The 21,101-nt window shown below is 40.3% G+C and overlaps 1 protein-coding gene across 1 annotated transcript in view; it reads right to left on the bottom strand.

Moving 5' to 3' along the window:
• Positions 1-21,101, bottom strand: part of LOC133654258 (protein SOGA1-like) — a 232,345-nt gene that overhangs the window by 189,326 nt on the left and 21,918 nt on the right. Inside the window, 2 exon segments of the mRNA XM_062054484.1 lie at positions 12,487-12,609; positions 14,730-14,831. Of these exon segments, the coding sequence (XP_061910468.1) occupies positions 12,487-12,609; positions 14,730-14,831 (225 nt within the window).

Here is a 21,101-nt window from a genome sequence, read left to right as displayed (position 1 = left end):
TATTATAAGACAAAGACAAGCTGGAACATGTGAACGCGCCTTAAAAATTGTTGTTTCATTAGAGATGACAGAAGCACAATTTGCATATTGCATGAGTGTTTTACGCTGTGAATAACAAGTTGGGCATTGATTGTGTGTGCAGTTGCATGTGAGCTATTAAGCCTTACAGAATAAGCAGCAGTTAAGCCAATTTGGCAAAGCAGATTATCTCAGTTTTGTCAAGGCTGGGAAGTGAAGGTCAAGTTGAGTGGCATCACCTCCTCTTCCAATAGTGAGACGAGCTGTTTTGTTTTTATTTCAATTCCATCATATATTTGTGGCAGCCCACCACCTACACTGCAAAAACTGAATTCTAAGTAAGATTAAATATCTCAAATAAGGGTGATATTTGCTTATTTTCTGTCTGATAAGATCATTCTTCTCACTAAGCAGATTTTATGTTAGAGTGTTTTACTTGTTTTAAAGGCCTACTGAAATGATTTTTTTTTATTTAAACGGGAATAGCAGATCCATTCTATGTGTCTTACTTGATCATTTCGCGATATTGCCATATTTTTGCTGAAAGGATTTAGTAGAGAAAATCGACTTTTGGTCTCTGATAAAAAAAAAGCCTTGCCCCTACCGGAAGTAGCGTGACGTTGTCAGTTGTTCACTTCCTCATATTTTCCTATTGTTTTCAACGCAGCTAGAGCTATTCGGACCGAGAAAGCGACGATTACCCCATTAATTTGAGCGAGGATGAAAGATTCGTGGATGAGGAACGTTAGAGTGACGGACTAGAATGCAGTGAAATACATATCTTTTTTTGCTCTGACCGTAACTTAGGTACAAGCTGGCTCATTGGATTCCACACTCTCTCCTTTTTCTATTGTGGATCACGGATTTGTATTTTAAACCACCTCGGATACTATATCCTCTTGAAAATGAGAGTCGAGAACGCGAAATGGACATTCACAGTGACTTTTATCTCCACGACAATACATCGACGAAGCTCTTTAGCTACTGAGCTAACGTGATAGCATCTGTCTCAAATGCAGATAGAAACAAAATAAATAAATCCCTGACTGGAAGGATAGACAGAAGATCAACAATACTATTAAACCATGTACATGTAACTACACGGTTAATAATTCTCAGCCTGGCAAAGCTTAACAATGCTGTTGCTAACGACGCTAAGGCTAACTTAGCGACTTAGCAACCGGACCTCACAGAGCTATGATAAAAACATTAGCGCTCCACCTACGCCAGCCAGCCCTCATCTGTTCATCAACACCCGTGCTCACCTGCGTTCCAGCGATCGACGGCGCGACGAAGGACTTCACCCCAACACAGATGCGAAGGCGGCTAGCATCGGCCCGTCTGCTATCCAAGTAAGTCCTTCTTGTTGTGTTGCTACAGCCAGCCGCTAATACACCGATCCCACCTACAACTTTCTTCTTTGCAATCTCCATTGTTCATTAAACAAATTGCAAAAGATTCACCAACACAGATGTCCAGAATACTGTGGAATTATGAAATGAAAACAGAGCTTTTTGTATTGGCTTCAATGGGCTACGATACTCCTGTTTCACTGGCTACGTCACGCGCATACGTCATCATCCAAAGGCGTTTTCAACCGGAAGTTTAGCAGGAAATTTAAAATGTCACTTTATAAGTTAACCCGGCCGTATTGGCATGTGTTGCAATGTTAAGATTTTATCATTGATGTATAAAGTATCAGACTGCGTGGTCGGTAGTAGTGGCTTTCAGTAGGCCTTTAAGGGTTTTGGTCCTAAATGATCTCAGTAAGATATTACAGCTTGTTGCTGAGATGTTATGAGCTATATTGAGTGAAACATGCTTTAAACTAGAATATCAACTGTTGCAAAGCTGTGTCATCAACACTCACAAGTATAAAAATGCTTTTTCAAAGTAATAATTTCTTATTTCAAGCATGAAAAAAAAAATCACGACTTTGACACAATTTTGTCTCATAATTAAAACGGATGGACTTTGCTGTTTTATTTTCAATGAAACAGTAGAAAATACGTACAGTTGGCACAGTACAGTAAACTGATAGCTAATATTTAAACATTTAACATGTGACATTTCTAACAATTTTGAACAGAAAAGTTCATGCACATTCAGATAAATTCTTCAAAATTACAATTAAAACATTTTTGACCGGGGGCCGGGCTGTATATATGCGCACTAATTGACTAAAAGAGCACGTACTTGGCGCGATGATGTCATGTTATCGATGGAAAAATGCATTTTTAGACCATATGATTTGCCTGAGCGGCTAGGAGACCCCGAGAGTAACAAGCGGTTGCCTTGTTGCCTTTCCATTAAGAACAATAAATTAGTTTTTAGTATAAGTTTGCTGGTTTCAAGAAATGTAATGCAGAGCGCATATCATTATGTCAAGATAATGGCACTAGCATTTACTTCATTTAAGAATATTTTTTAAACATATTGAGCAAAAAGGTCTCTTTTTTTTCTACCAAGAAAAGTGCACTTGTTATTAGTGAGAATATACTTATTTTAAGGTATTTTTGGGTTCATTGAAGTTAGCTCATTTTACTTGTTTTGGAAAGTCTTGACAAGCCAAATTTTCTTGTTCTATTGGCAGATAATTTTGCTTAGTTCAAATAAAATACCCCTAGTTTTTGTATTTTTTTTCTTGTTTTTGAACACTGACTTTTTGCAGTGTATCCGTCCGCTCGTAAATTATTGCATTTTGTTCTAATGTGTGGCACTTCGAGACAAAAAAATGTTGATTGACAGTCTAAAAGCACAAATGGATTCCTTTACTTGTTATTTGCTCAGTTTTATGCACGTATATGCATAAAATAGAATTATTCACTATTCAACCTCTTCTAGATTTTTTTTTTGTGTGTCTATGAACTAGTGGTTAGAGCAGGCCTGGGCAATTATTTTGACTCGGGGGGCCACATTTAGAGAAAACATTGTGTCTGGGGGCCGGTATATCTATTTTTAGGAACACTAATACAAAACCTCACAATAATGTCTGATTGAATGCTAAAAACGTTATGACAGACCGCCTTAAAAAACGTAATGGAATTTTAAATTTTTTTCTATGAACGATAAAACACTGAATATTGACAAAATATAAATGTCACACCCCATTTCGATCGACATATTTTACAATCAAGTGAAACGCAACAAAAATGCAACAAACAGTGAAATATGAACGCGAATTGTACAAAATAAACCCACCGACAATCTCATATATCTGATGCATCACTAAGCTTTAAAACTTTGTTGTGAAAATCTCCTTCCGCGCCTGTGGAAACGCTTCCCGCCCACACTGCTTGGTGCCTCGTCTGAGCTGCTGTGACGTAGATTACCATAGTAACTAATTATATCGCCATAGTAACTAATTAGATTACCATACTAACTGGTATATCATCCATAAGCGCAGATTCCAACCATTGAAATACTTTGTATAGTTGAAGACTTACGGTCATTAGAAAACATCACTGCACATCATAATGGCAGCTACACTTTCCATCTTAAAGATCTAAAAAAAAATGTTGGGAATGTCCGGCGGGCCAAATTGAAAAGATAAACGGGCCGCATGTGGCCCCCGGGCCTTAATTTGCCCAGGTCTGGGTTAGAGTGTCCGGGGGTTACCCACATATGCGGTCCTCTCTAAGGTCAATGAGCAGCCAGTGCTTGTATTCCTATTACTCACTACAGCCAATTTGTTTCAAATTACAAACAAGTAAGACCTTTTTAACAGCAGTTTAATTTAGAGTTGGCAGTAGAACTTTTCCACTGACTCAGCGATGGGAGGAAGGAGTGTCTGTCTATATTTTTATAAGGCAGATGACAACACACTACCACTGGAATGACACGCAGCAGAAACAACCACACCAATGCACACACACACACACACACACACACACACACACACACACACACACACACACACACACACACACACACACACACGACACAATGTGGTGTAACTTGACCTCACGCCAGCGTTGGGCCCTGCCGGCAAGGCGACACAATCGGTCATGTGTTGTAGAGGGACACAGAGATGTCAGCCTGTGTCTCCCACCAGTGTCGTTTTTCACCCACGTTGTGTCTTTGCTACTGCGGCCAACTGCTGCTATTCCTCATGTGAGGCTGTGTCCACATGTACAAACCCCGTTTCCATATGAGTTGGGAAATTGTGTTAGATGTAAATATCAACGGAATACAATGATTTGCAAATCCTTTTCAACCCATATTCAATTGAATGCACTAAAAGACAAGATATTTGATGTTCAAACTCATAAACTTTATTTTTTTTTGGCAAATAATCATTAACTTAGAATTTCATGGCTGCAACACGTGCCAAAGTAGTTGGGAAAGGGCATGTTCACCACTGTGTTACATGGCCTTTCCTTTTAACAACACTCAGTAAACGTTTGGGAACTGAGGAGACACATTTTTGAAGCTTCTCAGGTGGAATTCTTTCCCATTCTTGCTTGATGTACAGCTTAAGTTGTTCAACAGTCCGGGGGTCTCCCTTGTGCTATTTTAGGCTTCATAATGCGCCACACATTTTCAATGGGAGACAGGTCTGGACTACAGGCAGGCCAGTCTAGTACCCACACTCTTTTACTATGAAGCCACGTTGATGTAACACGTGGCTTGGCATTGTCTAGCTGAAATAAGCAGGGGCGTCCATGGTAACGTTGCTTGGATGGCAACATATGTTGCTCCAAAACCTGTATGTAACTTTCAGCATTAATGGCGCCTTCACAGATGTGTAAGTTACCCATGTCTTGGGCACTAATACACCCCCATACCATCACAGATGCTGGCTTTTCAACTTTGCGCCTAAAAACGATCCGGATGGTTCTTTTCCTCTTAGGTCCGGAGGACACGACGTCCACAGTTTCCAAAAACAATTTGAAATGTGGACTCTTCAGACCACAGAACACTTTTCCACTTTGTATCAGTCCATCTTAGATGAGCTCAGACCCAGCGAAGCCGACGGCGTTTCTGGGTGTTGTTGATAAACGGTTTTCGCCTTGCATAGGAGAGTTTTAACTTGCACTTACAGATGTAGCGACCAACTGTAGTTACTGACAGTGGGTTTCTGAAGTGTTCCTGAGCCCATGTGGTGATATCCTTTACACATTGATGTCGCTTGTTGATGCAGTACAGCCTGAGGGATCGAAGGTCACAGGCTTAGCTGCTTACGTGCAGTGATTTCTCCAGATTCTCTGAACCCTTTGATGATATTACGGAGCGTAGATGGTGAAATCCCTAAATTCCTTGCAATAGCTGGTTGAGAAAGGTTTTTCTTAAACTGTTCAACAATTTGCTCACACATTTGTTGACAAAGTGGTGACCCTCGCCCCATCCTTGTTTGTGAATGACTGAGCATTTCATGGAATCTACTTTTATACCCAATCATGGCACCCACCTGTTCCCAATTTGCCTGTTCACCTGTGGGATGTTCCAAATAAGTGTTTGATGAGCATTCCTCAACGTTATCAGTATTTATTGCCACCTTTCCCAACTTCTTTGTCACGTGTTGCTGGCATCAAATTCTAAAGTTAATGATTATAAGCAAAAAAAAAAAAGTTCATCAGTTTGAACATCAAATATGTTGTCTTTGTAGCATATTCAACTGAATATGGGTTGAAAATGATTTGCAAATCATTGTATTCCGTTTATATTTACATCTAACACCATTTCCCAACACATATGGAAACGGGGTTTGTACATACTGAACTTTCACATGCTAACCTAACTAAATCAGGTAATAGTCCTAACAAACACTGTAAAGGAAAAGGGGGATAATACATGTGGATTGACTTTCATACAACGTTCACACAAATTAACAAAACAATAAATGTATTATTTACATTATATAATAGCTTTATACTAGTGTGACGTATAAAGCTCGTAACCTAGGGAGAGTCCCTATGACCTCAGAGGTTCAGCTGTCTTTCAGAAAGCAAACATAAGAATGAGCTTAAGAAGTAGATGTGTTTCTGTCAGGGGGGTTCATCTGTGGAACAGTTTGGATGATTCCTTAAAATGTTCCAGTTCCATTCACACATTAAAAAACACCAATGTCTTGGAAAAATATATCACTCTTGAATCAACACAGTAGTTAATACTATGATCAATGTTAATTACAAACTAAATGTGGGATGTAAATAATAATGGAAGTATAATTGTTTGTGTATAGTATATAATTGGTACAACTGTTTAACTAACACATGTACAAAGATATGTGTTTACTTTGTATATAATTGAACAGTGTTTATGTTGTGTACAAGGTGTATTTATAACATGTTGTGTAGAGATGTCCGATAATGGCTTTTTTGCCGATATCCGATATTCCGATATTGTCCAACTCTTAATTACCAATTCCGATATCAACCAATATCGATATACACTACCGTTCAAAAGTTTGGGGTCACATTGAAATGTCCTTATTTTTGAAGGAAAAGCACTGTACTTTTCAATGAAGATAACTTTAAACTAGTCTTAACTTTAAAGAAATACACTCTATACATTGCTAATGTGGTAAATGACTATTCTAGCTGCAAATGTCTGGTTTTTGGTGCAATATCTACATAGGTGTATAGAGGCCCATTTCCAGCAACTATCACTCCAGTGTTCTAATGGTACAATGTGTTTGCTCATTGGCTCAGAAGGCTAATCGATGATTAGAAAACCCTTGTGCAATCATGTTCACACATCTGAAAACAGTTTAGCTCGTTACAGAAGCTACAAAACTGACCTTCCTTTGAGCAGATTGAGTTTCTGGAGCATCACATTTGTGGGGTCAATTAAACGCTCAAAATGGCCAGAAAAAGAGAACTTTCATCTGAAACTCGACAGTCTATTCTTGTTCTTAGAAATGAAGGCTATTCCACAAAATTGTTTGGGTGACCCCAAACTTTTGAACGGTAGTGTATACAGTCGTGGAATTAACACATTATTATGCCTAATTTTGTTGTGATGCCCCGCTGGATGCATTAAACAATGCAACAAGGTTTTTCAAAATAAATCAACTGAAGTTATGGAAAAAAATGCCAACATGGCACTGCCATTTTTATTATTGAAGTCACAAAGTGCATTATTTTTTTTAACATGCCTCAAAACAGCAGCTTGGAATTTGGGACATGCTCTCCCTGAGAGAGCATGAGGAGGTTGAGGTTGGGGGGGCGGGGTTTTATGGGGTAGCAGGGGGTGTATATTGTAGCGTCCCGGAAGAGTTAGTGCTGCAAGGGGTTCTGGGTATTTGTTCTGTTGTGTTTATGTTGTGTTACGGTGCGGATGTTCTCCCGAAATGTGTCTGTCATTCTTGTTTGGTGTGGGTTCACAGTGTGGCGCATATTTGTAACAGTGTTAAAGTTGTTTATACGTCCACCCTCAGTGTGACCTGTATGGCTGTTGACCAAGAATGCCTTGCAATCACTTGTGTGTGTGTGTGTGAAAAGCCGTAGATATTATGTGACTGGGCCGGCACGCAAAGGAAGTGCCTTTAAGGTTTATTGGCGATCTGTACTTCTCCCTACGTCCGTGTACACAGCTGCGTTATAAAAAGTCATACATTTTACTTTTAGAAACCGATACCGATAATATTAAAACCGATACCGATAATTTCTGAAATTACATTTTTTAAGCATTGATCGGCCGATAATATCGGCAGTCCAATTATTATTATTATCATATTTTTAGGAAGCTCATCTTGTATTTGACATTGTTTATAGGGTTAGGCGCAATAAGTGTTCAACTTCAGCCTAAACCCTTTCGATCTGCAACATGTTCAATTTATGAATGTACAACTGTTTGTTTATGTAAAACTGTTTGTTTATTTTGTTGACCACTGACCGAAGAAATAATAATATTATAAAAGGCGATAAAAACCAAGAACCTGGAGGTAATATAGCAACTCTTCATAAAACACAACCAAAGTCAATATAAAGAATACACCTAAATGCATATGTAAATACATGTAAATGATGAGGACATGGTATACATTAACTACCCTTCTCTCATACTCTGTCATTGAAAGCTTTCACATTAAAATTCAAGTCACATCTCCATTGAAATCAACTCCATTAAAGTCACATAATCCCTCTTGAATTATTCCTTGCCCTCGTTTGCTTCTTCTGGCTTTTTTTCTTACTCCCTAACTTCTCCCCCTGCACACGCTGATTGGTTGATTTGAATTTTCAAAACAGCTACCAAGCTTATTTTTTTTCATAGATCTCTCTCTCTCTCAACCACACCAACAGGATGTACACTCATCTTTTTCCCTTCCGTTTTCCATCCGTCCTTCTTCCAGGACGACCAGATGGTGAGACGGCAGCTGAGCCGCAGACAGAAAAGGCAAGCGGAGGGAGCGTGACATCACCACACACACACACACACACACGCACGCGCACGCACACACACTCAGTATTTCTTAGGTTAGAATATAAAGCTTTCTTTGTTGTCCTCCTCCATCACATGGAAAAAGCAGAGGAGACTTAAGGAATGTGATAGGGTCCGTCCACATTCCAGGGTCAGATTAACACACATTCTTATACAAGACCCAAAACCAGTGAAGTTGGTAAATAAAAACAGAATACCATGTTTTGCAAATCCTTTTCAACCTATATTCAATTGAATAGACTGCAAAGACAAGATACTTAAAGGCCTACTGAAAGACACTACTACCGACCACGCAGTCTGATAGTTTATATATCAATGATGAAATCTTAACATTGCAACACATGCCAATACGGCCGGGTTAACTTATAAAGTGCAATTTTAAATTTCCCGCTAAACTTCCGGTTGAAAACGCCTTTGGATGATGACGTATGCGCGTGACGTAGCCAGTGAAACAGAAGTATCGGTACCCCATTGAATCCAATACAAAATAGCTCTGTTTTCATCTCATAATTCCACAGTATTCTGGACATCTGTGTTGGTGAATCTTTTGCAATTTGTTTAATGAACAATGGAGACTGCAAAGAAGAAAGTTTTAGGTGGGATCGGTGTATTAGCGGCGGACTACAGCAACACAACCAGGAAGAATTTGACTCGGATAGCAGACGCACTAGCCGACGCTAGCCACCGACCGCACGGATGATCGTGGTGAAGTCCTTCGTCCTTCCGTCGATCGCTGGAACGCAGGTGAGCACGGGTGTTGATGAGCAGATGAGGGCTGGCTGGCGTAGGTGGAGCGCTAATGTTTTTATCATAGCTCTGTGAGGTCCCGTTATACTAAGTTAGCTTCAATGGCGTCGTCAGCAACATCATTTTTAAGCTTCGCCAAGCTGGAAAGCATTAACCGTGTATTTACATGTCCCTGGTTTAATAGTATTGTTGATCTTCTGTCTATCCTTCCAGTCAGGGATTTATTTATTTTGTTTCTGTATGCAGTTAAGCACGATGCTATCACGTTAGCTCCGTAGCTAAAGTGTTTCTTCGATGTATTGTCGTGGGGATAAAAGTCACTGTGAATGTCCATTTCGCGTTCTCGACTCTCATTTTCAAGAGGATATAGTATCCGAGGTGGTTTGAAATACAAATCCGTGATCCACAATAGAAAAAGGAGAGAGTGTGGAATCCAATAAGCCAGCTTGTACCTAAGTTACGGTCAGAGCGAAAAAAGATATGTACTGCATTCTAGTCCATCACTCTAACGTTCCTCATCCACGAATCTTTCATCCTCGCTCAAATTAATGGGATAATCGTCGCTTTCTCGGTCCGGAATCGCTCTAGCTGCATTGAAAACAATAGGAAAATATGAGGAGGCAATCAACTGACTACTTCACGCTACTTCCGGTAGGGGCAAGGCTTTTTTTTATCAGAGACCAAAAGTTGCAAACTTTATCGTCGTTGTTCTATACTAAATCCTTTCAGCAAAAATATGGTTGTATCGCGAAATGATCAAGTATGACACATAGAATGGATCTGCTATCCCCGTTTAGATAAAAAAAAATAATTTCAGTAGGCCTTTAACAGTCGAACTGGTAAACTTTGATATTTTTTGCAAATATTAGCTCATTTGGAATTTGAAGCCTGCAACATGTTTCAAAAAAGCTGGCACAAGTGGCAAAAAAGACTGAGAAAGTTGAGGAATGCTAATCAAACACTTATTTGGAACATCCCACAGGTGAACAGGCTGATTGGGAACAGGTGGGTGCCATGATTGGGTATAAAAGCAGCTTCCATGAAATGCTCAGTCGTTCACAAACAAGGATGGGGGGAGGGTCACCATTTTGTTAACAAATGCGTGAGCAAATTGTCGAACATTCTCAACGAGCTATTGCAAGGAATTTAGGGACTTCACCATCTACGGTCCATAATATCATCAAATGGTTCTGAGAATCTGGAGAAATAGACCACATACTTCGTAGTGAAATTGTGTTGATGCCAAATGGTAAACGGTACAGACCAGCAACATACAAACTCAACAGGTATAGATTTTCTTTTGTCCCACTGGCAATCAAAGCACTTAACAATAGAAAACTACTGTAATAACCGGATGCAATAATAAGGAGTGCAATATTGGGATAGTGCAATACGGAAAGTGTGCAATACGGGGGGAGTGTAATGTGTGATCTCATAACTAACTGATATACCAGCGCACTGCTCACTGTCGTCACTGTATTGTCGGATGAACTGTATGTACACTACCGTTCAAAAGTTTGGGGTCACCCAAACAATTTTGTGGAATAGCCTTCATTTCTAAGAACAAGAATAGACTGTCGAGTTTCAGATGAAAGTTCTCTTTTTCTGGCCATTTTGAGCGTTTAATTGACCCCACAAATGTGATGCTCCAGAAACTCAATCTGCTCAAAGGAAGGTCAGTTGTGTAGCTTCTGTAACGAGCTAAACTGTTTTCAGATGTGTGAACATGATTGCACAAGGGTTTTCTAATCATCAATTAGCCTTCTGAGCCAATGAGCAAACACATTGTACCATTAGAACACTGGAGTGATAGTTGCTGGAAATGGGCCTCTATACACCTATGTAGATATTGCACCAAAAACCAGACATTTGCAGCTAGAATAGTCATTTACCACATTAGCAATGTATAGAGTGTACTTCTTTAAAGTTAAGACTAGTTTAAAGTTATCTTCATTGAAAAATAAGGACATTTTAATGTGACCCCAAACTTTTGAACGGTAGTGTATGTATGTAAAACGTTGTGTCTTGATGTCCAAGACAAATTTCTCCTCAGAGACAATAAAGCTCATTATTATATAATTAAATCACTGCACGTAAGCGGCAAGGCCGAATAATTCGATCACTCAGGCAGTACTGCATCAAAAACCGACATCAGTGTGTAAAGGATATCACCACATGGGCTCAGAAACACTTCAGAAAACCACTGTCCATAACTACAGTTCGTCACTTCGTCTGTAAGTGCAAGTTAAAACCTTACTATGCCAAGCCAAAGCCATTTATCAACAACACCCAGAAAGGCCGCCGGCTTCGCTGGGCCCGAGCTCATCTAAGATGGACTTATGCAAAGGGGAAAAGTGTTCTTAGGTCTGACGAGTCCACATTTCAAATTGTTTTTGGAAACTGTGGACGACTGCGGACTGGTTTTGTATTTTGGTGAAATTTGTAGTACGTGAAAATGCATAAGAACTATACATTTGCACAATTCAACATATCTGAAAAAGAGTCCTCTGCTTGGTCAATGGTATTAATCTGTTTTATCTTAACTATAATAAATTGTATGACCTTTTGCAAAAGTAAGAATGTGTGTATTAGCTTGCGTGTGTGTACAAATGTAACAGTTGTGAGTGTGTGTGTGTGTGTGTGTGTGTGTGTGTGTGTGTGTGTGTGTGTGTGTGTGTGTGTGTGTGTGTGTGTGTGTGTGTGTGTGTGTGTGTGTGTGTGTGTGTGTGTGTGTCTGTCATTGAGGTCAGTCGAAAGTACGGTTAAGAGTCTCTCAAAGTAGCCGAACAATGAGACTATGGAGAACTTTAAAAGGATGTTTTGAAGCATGCCCTTACGACAGTCTTGAGGGTGTGGAAGAACTGGGTCATAAGAAAGTGTGTCAAAGGTATCCATGAAACTGTTACTTACTTTAAGAAGATGTACTGTGGTGTCCAGTCTGTAAGCTTTCCCATGCTTAGAACCCTCAGTAATTGATGGATTTTTTCCGGGTTTTACGAGCTTCACACGCCACCAATAAACTTATCCTTGTCACATCAGACCAATGAAATTTCCAAACGGGCCACAGTGGACCAATGAATTTGTTCACGTTAAATCAAACTCACTTACACAATCACTCAGTCAGCCATTTAGCGTGTCATGCACTCACCTTCGCCCTGGAGCAGAAACAAGAAAATGCACAAGACGCAGCCCCAAAGCCAAAGACGGTCAATTCGGCCATTGAACGGAAATCTACCACCACTAAATGCTGATGAAGACCGTGCTAGACATTGACATGACTGTATAACACAAATTTCCATTGAATGTGACAAAGCTTTGTTGCAGCCAAACACTTACTTTGACGTCTTGCTCCAGCGTTCGGATTAGTTCTCCGTCCACTTGCCCCGTTTGGGCCACTCGTAGAGAGCGACGCTCTGCCTTCCTCAGCCGGTACTGCAGGATGCGGCAAGTCTTGTTCGCCTGCCAATCAGAAGCACACCCAGGAAGTGATATAGTATACTGTAGTTTTTGCCGCTGCCCTGTTGTCTTTTTGCATGCATGTTTAGTGTCTTTTACACAGAGATCCTGCACTACTAAAAGTGGAAATCTAAGCATTGAATGAGTGAAGTCAAGCTCTTTTTTCAACAATTTGCTGAATTAGAACAAGACAACTAAGGCACAAGCGCTAACCCTTGCCCCACCGTGCTGTCCATTAGCATAAGCATGTCGCTGTAATTTATGTACAAACCCCGTTTCCATATGAGTTGGGAAATTGTGTTGGATGTAAATATAAACGGAATACAATGATTTGCAAATCCTTTTCAACCCATATTCAATTGAATGCACTAAAAGACAAGATATTTGATGTTCAAACTCATAAACTTTATTATTTTTTTGCAAATAATAATTAACTTAGAATTTCATGGCTGCAACACGTGCCAAAGGGCATGTTCACCACTGTGTTACATGGCCTTTCCTTTTAACAACACTCAGTAAACGTTTGGGAACTGAGGAGACACATTTTTGAAGCTTCTCAGGTGGAATTCTTTCCCATTCTTGCTTGATGTACAGCTTAAGTTGTTCAACAGTCCGGGGGTCTCCGTTGTGGTATTTTAGGCTTCATAATGCGCCACACATTTTCAATGGGAGACAGGTCTGGACTACAGACAGGCCAGTCTAGTACCCGCACTCTTTTACTATGAAGCCACGTTGATGTAACACGTGGCTTGGCATTGTCTAGCTGAAATAAGCAGGGGCGTCCATGGTAACGTTGCTTGGATGGCAACATATGTTGCTCCAAAACCTGTATGTACCTTTCAGCATTAATGGCGCCTTCACAGACGTGTAAGTTACCCATGTCTTGGGCACTAATACACCCCCATACCATCACACATGCTGGCTTTTCAACTTTGCGCCTATAACAATCCGGATGGTTCTTTTCCTCTTTGGTCCGGAGGACACAACGTCCACAGTTTCCAAAAACAATTTGAAATGTGGACTCGTCAGACCACAGAACACTTTTCCACTTTGTATCAGTCCATCTTAGATGAGCTCAGGCCCAGCGAAGCCGACAGCGTTTCTGGGTGTTGTTGATAAACGGTTTTCGCCTTGCATAGGAGAGTTTTAACTTGCACTTACAGATGTAGCGACCAACTGTAGTTACTGACAGTGGGTTTCTGAAGTGTTCCTGAGCCCATGTGGTGATATCCTTTACACACTGATGTCGCTTGTTGATGCAGTACAGCCTGAGGGATCGAAGTAATCACTGCATTACGTGCAGTGATTTCTCCAGATTCTCTGAGCCCTTTGATGATATTACGGACCGTAGATGGTGAAATATCTAAATTCCTTGCAATAGCTGGTTGAGAAAGGTTTTTCTTAAACTGTTCAACAATTTGCTCACGCATTCGTTGACAAAGTGGTGACCCTCGCCCCATCCTTGTTTGTGAATGACTGAGCATTTCATGGAATCTACTTTTATACCCAATCATGGCACCCACCTGTTCCCAATTTGCCCGTTCACCTGTGGGATGTTCCAAATAAGTGTTTGATGAGCATTCCTCAACTTTATCAGTATTTATTGCCACCTTTCCCAACTTCTTTGTCACGTGTTGCTGGCATCAAATTCTAAAGATAATGATTATTTGCACACAAAAAAAAGTTTATCAGTTTGAACATCAAATATGTTGTCTTTGTAGCATATTCAACTGAATATGGGTTGAAAAGGATTTGCAAATCAGTGTATTCCGTTTATATTTACATCTAACACAATTTCCCAACTCATATGGAATCGGGGTTTGTATTTGCAAATTTTATGCTCAAAACTTACAAGTAATCTTTGGCTCAGGAAACTTTTAAAAAAATAAAAAAATAAAATGTAGTGATATGGACAATTTTGAGTACAGTAGTTCAATACGTGTATTGAAGAGTTCTAGGATTCAAATGGACCGTATGGTCATACCAGCACACATGACACATGTGAGATGGCAAACATTTCAGATTTACAGTCGAAAAAAAGACAGGAATTTAAATGCATTCCAAGCATGTGAGCAATTTAAATGAAGTTGCACGTGTGTCTGAGCCTTTATTTGGTCACACACCTGCTCCAGCTGTTGTCGTAGTTCCTGCAACTGGTAGACGTCGTCCTCCATGTACATGTCTCTCATCTCCAGCATCTCGGATCTCAACTCCTCCATCTCATCCTGGAAACAGTAAGGAATCCTTGTGTGACCAATTCAACTACGACTAATTCAATATATCAGGGAACAGTATAGCTATATGGGGCGGTACAGCTCTGTTGAGGGTTCCAGGTTCGATCCCCGATTCCGCCATCCTAGTCACTGTCGTTGTGTCCTTGGGCAAGACACTTTACCCACATGCTCCCAGTGCCACCCACACTGGTTTAAATGTAACTTAGAGATTGGGTTTCACTATGTCAGGGGTCGGCAACCTTTACCACTCAAAGAGCCATTTCGGCAAGTTTCACAAATTAAAGAAAATAATGGGAGCCACAAAGAAAAAATTTAATTTAAAATGAAAAACACCGCATACAAAGCTTTAATTGCTTTGTGCTATGTTGACCAGGGGTCTCAGACACACGCACCGGAACGCACTTTAATATGGAAATTTGATGTCAGTGCGGCCCGCGAGATTTGAATCAATGGCGCTTGATAGCGTCATACTTGCCAACCCTCTCATTATTTCCGGGAGACTCCCGAATATCAGGGAGTGATGGCACTGCCTTTGGTGCCCTCTACAGCCTACCCAAACAATGTATCTACTCGGCCACATGTAGAGTGCAGCTTCAGCTTGCTCACGTAAGTGACAGCAAGGCGTACTAGCTCAGCAGCCACACAGCTTACACTGACGGTAGCCGTACCGTATAAAACAACTTTAACACTGTTACGTTACAAATATGCGCCACACTTTGAACCCACACCAAAAAAGAATGACAAACACATTTCTGGAGAACATCTGCACTGTAACACAGCATAAACACAACACAATAAATACCCAGAATCCCATGCAGCACTAACTCTTCCGCTCAACCGACGCACGGAGGGGGGCGGGGGGGGTTGATGTGTGGGGGGGTTTTGTGGTAGCGGGGGTGTATAATCTAGACCGGAAGAGTTAGGGCTGCATGGGATTCTGGGTATTGGTTGTGTTGTGTTTATGTTGTGTTACAGTGGGATGTCCTCCAGAAATGTGTTTTTCATTCTTTTTTGGTGTGGGTTCACAGTGTGGCGCATATTTGTAACGTAACAGTGTTAAAGTTGTTTTATACGGTACGGCTACCGTCAGTGTAAGCTGTGTGGCTGATGACTAAGTATGCTTTGCTGTCTCCTACGTGTGCAAATAAAAGCTACATACAACATGTGGCCGGGCTGGCACGCTGTTTGTAAATGCTATAGGGGACAATTATTGCAGTGCAATTAGGGCATGCCCTTAATTTAGTAATTAGATTGAAAATAGGATTATATTTGCCCTGGGAGTTATCTAGGAGAGGCACTGAGATCCATAAGTCTCCTGGTAAAATCGGGGGGGTCGGCAAGTATGCAGCTGAGCCGCATCAGAGTGGTCAAAGAGCCGCATGTGGCTCCGGAGCCGCGGGTTGCCGACCCCTGCACTATGTAAAAGCGCTTTGAGTCACTAGAGAAAAGCGCTATATAAATATAATTCACTTCACTCCACTTCAACATGTCACGAGTAGCAGAAACAATGCACAGAATAATATAGTGAGATGCTCTATTGATTCTTCTATCACGCTCCAGGATAGGTTGAAGGTCAGGGACAGATTATTGGATTTTCCTTGTGAGGACTCCAAATAGTCCCTGCTGGGAAATGTTATCTTTGCAGTAGCAATTAAGAGCAAAACTATGGATTCCTTCACTGGATACATGGCGGTATGATACAAGAGTGCTGTACAGAATAGGAAAGGATTATTGCTTCAAATTACATGCATGACTGTAACAGGGAGTGGGTCGAGAGTCTCTGTGGTACGGCATTAAACTCGTTCAGAGTGATTACCAGAGTCTGCAAGCAGCCAAAAAGAGCCGGCTGCAGGAGTAACAGTGCTGTCATCATTTTACTACACTGGAATATGTGGGTCAGCTACTGCGGAAATCCAACCATAGCAACAAGAAACTGTGTGGAATGTGTGTGTGTGTGTGTATGTTTGTGTATAACAAGATATCAAGAGAGAACAGCTGTGGGTAGGGTGTGTCTGTAGTGTGCAGTGTATGAACAATGAGAATAAGGTAAGGTCAGGTCCAATAAAAGTATCTTTTGAGAGCGAGGGGTTCATGCTACTATTGTCGTGCACGAGCACAACAAATTGCCACCTGATCTAAATGGGATTTGACAGAGTTTATACAGTATGTTTTAATACAGATTGTGGTACCGTATACCGTGTTGCCACTGTCCAATGGAAAAAACAGCTGTGTGCTTTGTGAACACAAAGGAAAGATCTAAAACGTATCATAAAAAAACTCATATAACAAATACGGAAAAATGTCTTTGCCTTGGCTCTGTTCGAAACCCCGTGTAACTGAAACTAGGCCTCAAACCAATTTTTTTACTTGGAAACGACATACTGAATTGTCTGTAGCAAGACAATAACATCTACAGTTGTGCTCATAGGTTTATGAATTTATGATTTCTTGGCCATTCTTCAGAGAATATGAATGATAACACAAAAACATTTCTTCCACTCATGCTTAATGGTTGTGTGAAGCTATTTATTGGCAAACAACTGTGTACACTCTTTTTAAATCCAAATGACAAAAGAAAGTACCAAAATGACCCTGATCAAAAGTTTACATACCAGTGACTTTGATCTGATAACATGCCACAAAAGTTGACACAAACAGGTTTGAATGGCTAATCAAGGTTCCAATCCTCACCTGTTTTTTTGTAATTAATGTTTGTGTATAAAAGGTCAGTGAGTTTCTGGGCTTCTAACAGACCATTGCATCTTTCATCCAGTGTTGCACACATGTTTCTGGATTCTGAGTCATGGGGAAGGCTAAATAATTGTCAAAGGATCTACGAGAAAAGGTAATTTAACTGCATAAAACAGGAAAGGGGTATAAAAAGATATCCAAGGAATTGGGAATGCCAATCAGCAGTGTTCAAACGCTGATTAAGAAGTGGAAAATGAGGGATTCAGGTAGACCAGCAAAGATTTCAGCCACAACTGCCAGGAAAATTGTTCGAGATGCAAAAAAAAAATCCACAAATAGTCCTGTATTTCAGCTGAAGTTATTTGTGGATACTTTCTTGTGCCATTTTGATTTAAAAATAGTAAACACAGTTGTTTGCCAATAAATAGCTTCACACAACCATTAAGCATGAGTGGAAGAAAGGTTTTTGTGTTATCATTCATATTCTCTGAAGAATGGCCAAGAAATCGTAAATTCTCCCAGGGTATGTAAACTTATGAGCACAACTGTATCTAACTCTGCATCCACTTTAGAGGGGAACTGCACTTTTTTGGAATTTTGCCAATCATTCACAATTCTTATGTGAGACAAGAACACTTTTTTTTTTTTTTTTATGCATTCCACCTCGTAAATAAACATACCGTATTTTTCATCTTTTCCTTTTCTCCAAAATCGACAGTGCGCCTTATAACCCGGTGCGGCTATTGTACATATTCAATCTGGTTGTGCTTACCGACTTTGAAGCAAGCATTTAGGTAAAGAATGATTCATAATCCTTGCGAAGGTTTGAAAAAAAAGCTGGTCTTTTTGTGTCTTTCTTAAGATTAATCTTAAGGTGAATGTCAAAGTATACAATTTCTTGGTTTATGGCTACAACCTTTTTCTATACAGTTGGGAGCCATGATCTAGAATCTAGAATTAAGTTTCACCAGCTAACAGGCGATCATGAGCTGCAGCTCAGTATGTCACCACCGCAGCTGCAAAAGCTAGTTAAGGAGATACCTTTTAATTTAAAAACTTGCACACAAAACACAGCAAACAAATGTAAAATGCACAGCAAAGTATTTACAATGTAGCTCTTTTAAATAACTTCACAGTGAAGTAAAGTCATCTACTTGGGAGATTGGAGCAGATGGATGCTCAGGTGTTTTTTATTTTGGGGGTTTTTTCGCGCATGCGTACTAGTCGCGTTGCGCCGGCGGACGGAGGGAGGCGGGGGTCTTAAGCGGTGGCATTGTTGTGTGTGGACACGGATAAGGTTAGGTGTGATTTACCCTGGATAACCTTATCCGGCTTAGTGTAAACGGGGCCTCAGTTGTTGGTGTGAAACTCGTACTGTTGTTTACAATGAACTCAGCAGCTCTTACTGTTAATACAACAATGGTTCTGTCGCTGTGTTGCTCAATGTACTTGTTAGAGATGTCCGATAATGGCTTTTTTGCCGATATCCGATATTGTCCGACTCTTAATTACCGATTCCGATATCAACCGATCAGGGCCGGCCCGTGGCATAGGCCGTATAGGCAAATGCTAAGGGCGCCGTCCATCAGGGGGCGCCACGCCAGTGCCACAAATGTTGGAGAAAAAAAAAAAAAAAAAGTTGGTACTATTATTTCTAAATACAAAAAATAATACCACGTTAATTAAAATGCAAAGTAAAGCCTATTTAATAGAAATATTATTTGTTACAACATTACGCATCCCCCCCCCCCCCCATCCCCCCGCACGGTGCGCCCCCTCCCTTCCCGTATCATGACTCTTACCACATCAAAAAATCAACACAAGATGTCAAAACGGCCAAAACGGTCAGGTGCCCAGGGAAGAAAAAATAGAAAAGAAGAGGAGGAGAAACGAGAAAAAGACAGAGGTAGCAGGTAGGTAACGTTAGCCTACATGAAATTATTTGTCTGTTACAGAATGTGATAGTAACCTGGCTTTTTAGCATTAGGCTAATGTTACATGATTCGGCAATTGCTAATCAATAAATAGCTAGTTCTGTTTAATATTGTGGAGGTGGCTAAATTGTTATGGAAAATAATAATGTAACGTTAGGTAATTACAGTACTCCCTGGTGTACAGTAATTTGTAAGTCATTCTAGTTAATGCAATATTAAAAAGCACAAATAGAGAACTCTGTAGGATCCCCTTTTTTTGTAATATAGTTGTTAAAGTCATACTGGTTTGATATCTTGTTTTGTGCAGTGCCTTATTTATATTAGATTTTTAATTTATTTTATGCAACTTGTTGACACGTTTTATTTTGTGTTTATGTATGTAAAAAATATTGTATTTCATATATTCATTTTTTACTTTTTGTATTCATTTATTTATCCATATGTTTTTTTTATCTTGTTAACTATTCTGATCGTTAATTTGCTTTCTTTAAGTAAAAAAAAAAGGTCAAAGACAAAGCTATTCGGTTTCTTGTGAGTATATACACTTCACTGCCGATGTGGGGGGGCGCCACCTAAAATCTTGCCTAGGGCGCCAGATTGGTTAGGGCCGGGCCTGCAACCGATACCGATATATACAGTTGTGGAATCAACACATTATTATGCCTAATTTTGTTGTGATGCCCCGCTGGATGCATTAAACAAAGTGACAAGGTTTTCCAAAATAAGAGAACAACTTCAACTCAAGTTATGGAAAAAAGTGCCAACATGGCACTGCCATATTTATTATTGAAGTCACAAAGTGCATTTTTTTTTTTTAACATGCCTCAAAACAGCAGCTTGGAATTTGGGACATGCTCTACCCACTACAACTAAAGTGCATTATTTTATTTATTTTTTTAAACATGCCTCAAAACAACAGCTACAAAAACAATGAAGGCACACAGCTTCAGTCCAGAGTATACTAGAGTAATAAAGTAAACAATAACATAGTCCTCTTTTAGTGCAAGACTGCCTGCCTGGTATACTGTATAACAGGAAATTATAAACTGGGCTCAATCTGCCCTGCTCTAACGTATTTGTATGAGTAACACAAATGTGCTGCAAGCTAGTGGTGAGTGCTTGAAGTGGCCTACCAGTTAGTCAGAGCTTCTGAAATGCTGCGTTGAGACAGGGCACCTCCGTTCACTGCAAGCTGCAAAGTGTGCGCCATGCAGGGCAGACTAGCCACACCAAACTCCACCGTAGCTTTTGCCATACTGCGTGCGTTGTCCCTGACCACAACGTGGGCTTTCACCTTGGGGTGGTTTTTGTTGTATTTTTGTTTTTTTTCGGCGCAGTCTTTAAGCGACAACAGTGTGGTACTACTTTTTTTCGCTGTCCACTTGTATTCATCGTGTATCTCCTTATGATTCTTGAAGAGGTGGGAGATCTAATTGCTCGTATTAAAGGAAGACGTCTTGGTTCCTCCTCGCATAACCAACTTTCTGCAGTCATTGCAAATTGCCAGTTTTTTATCCGTCAGAGACACTTTAAAATAATCCCAAACCATAGACATGGTGTCGTTAGTCAGTCACCGAGCGAGCTCGCTTGTTAGCCACGGCTACAGCACCGGCAACAACACACTCTTGTTGTTGTT

The sequence above is a fragment of the Entelurus aequoreus genome, linkage group LG07, assembly GCF_033978785.1.
Source record: "Entelurus aequoreus isolate RoL-2023_Sb linkage group LG07, RoL_Eaeq_v1.1, whole genome shotgun sequence".
NCBI lineage: Eukaryota > Metazoa > Chordata > Actinopteri > Syngnathiformes > Syngnathidae > Entelurus > Entelurus aequoreus.
This window is presented reverse-complemented; position numbering and strand designations above follow the sequence as displayed.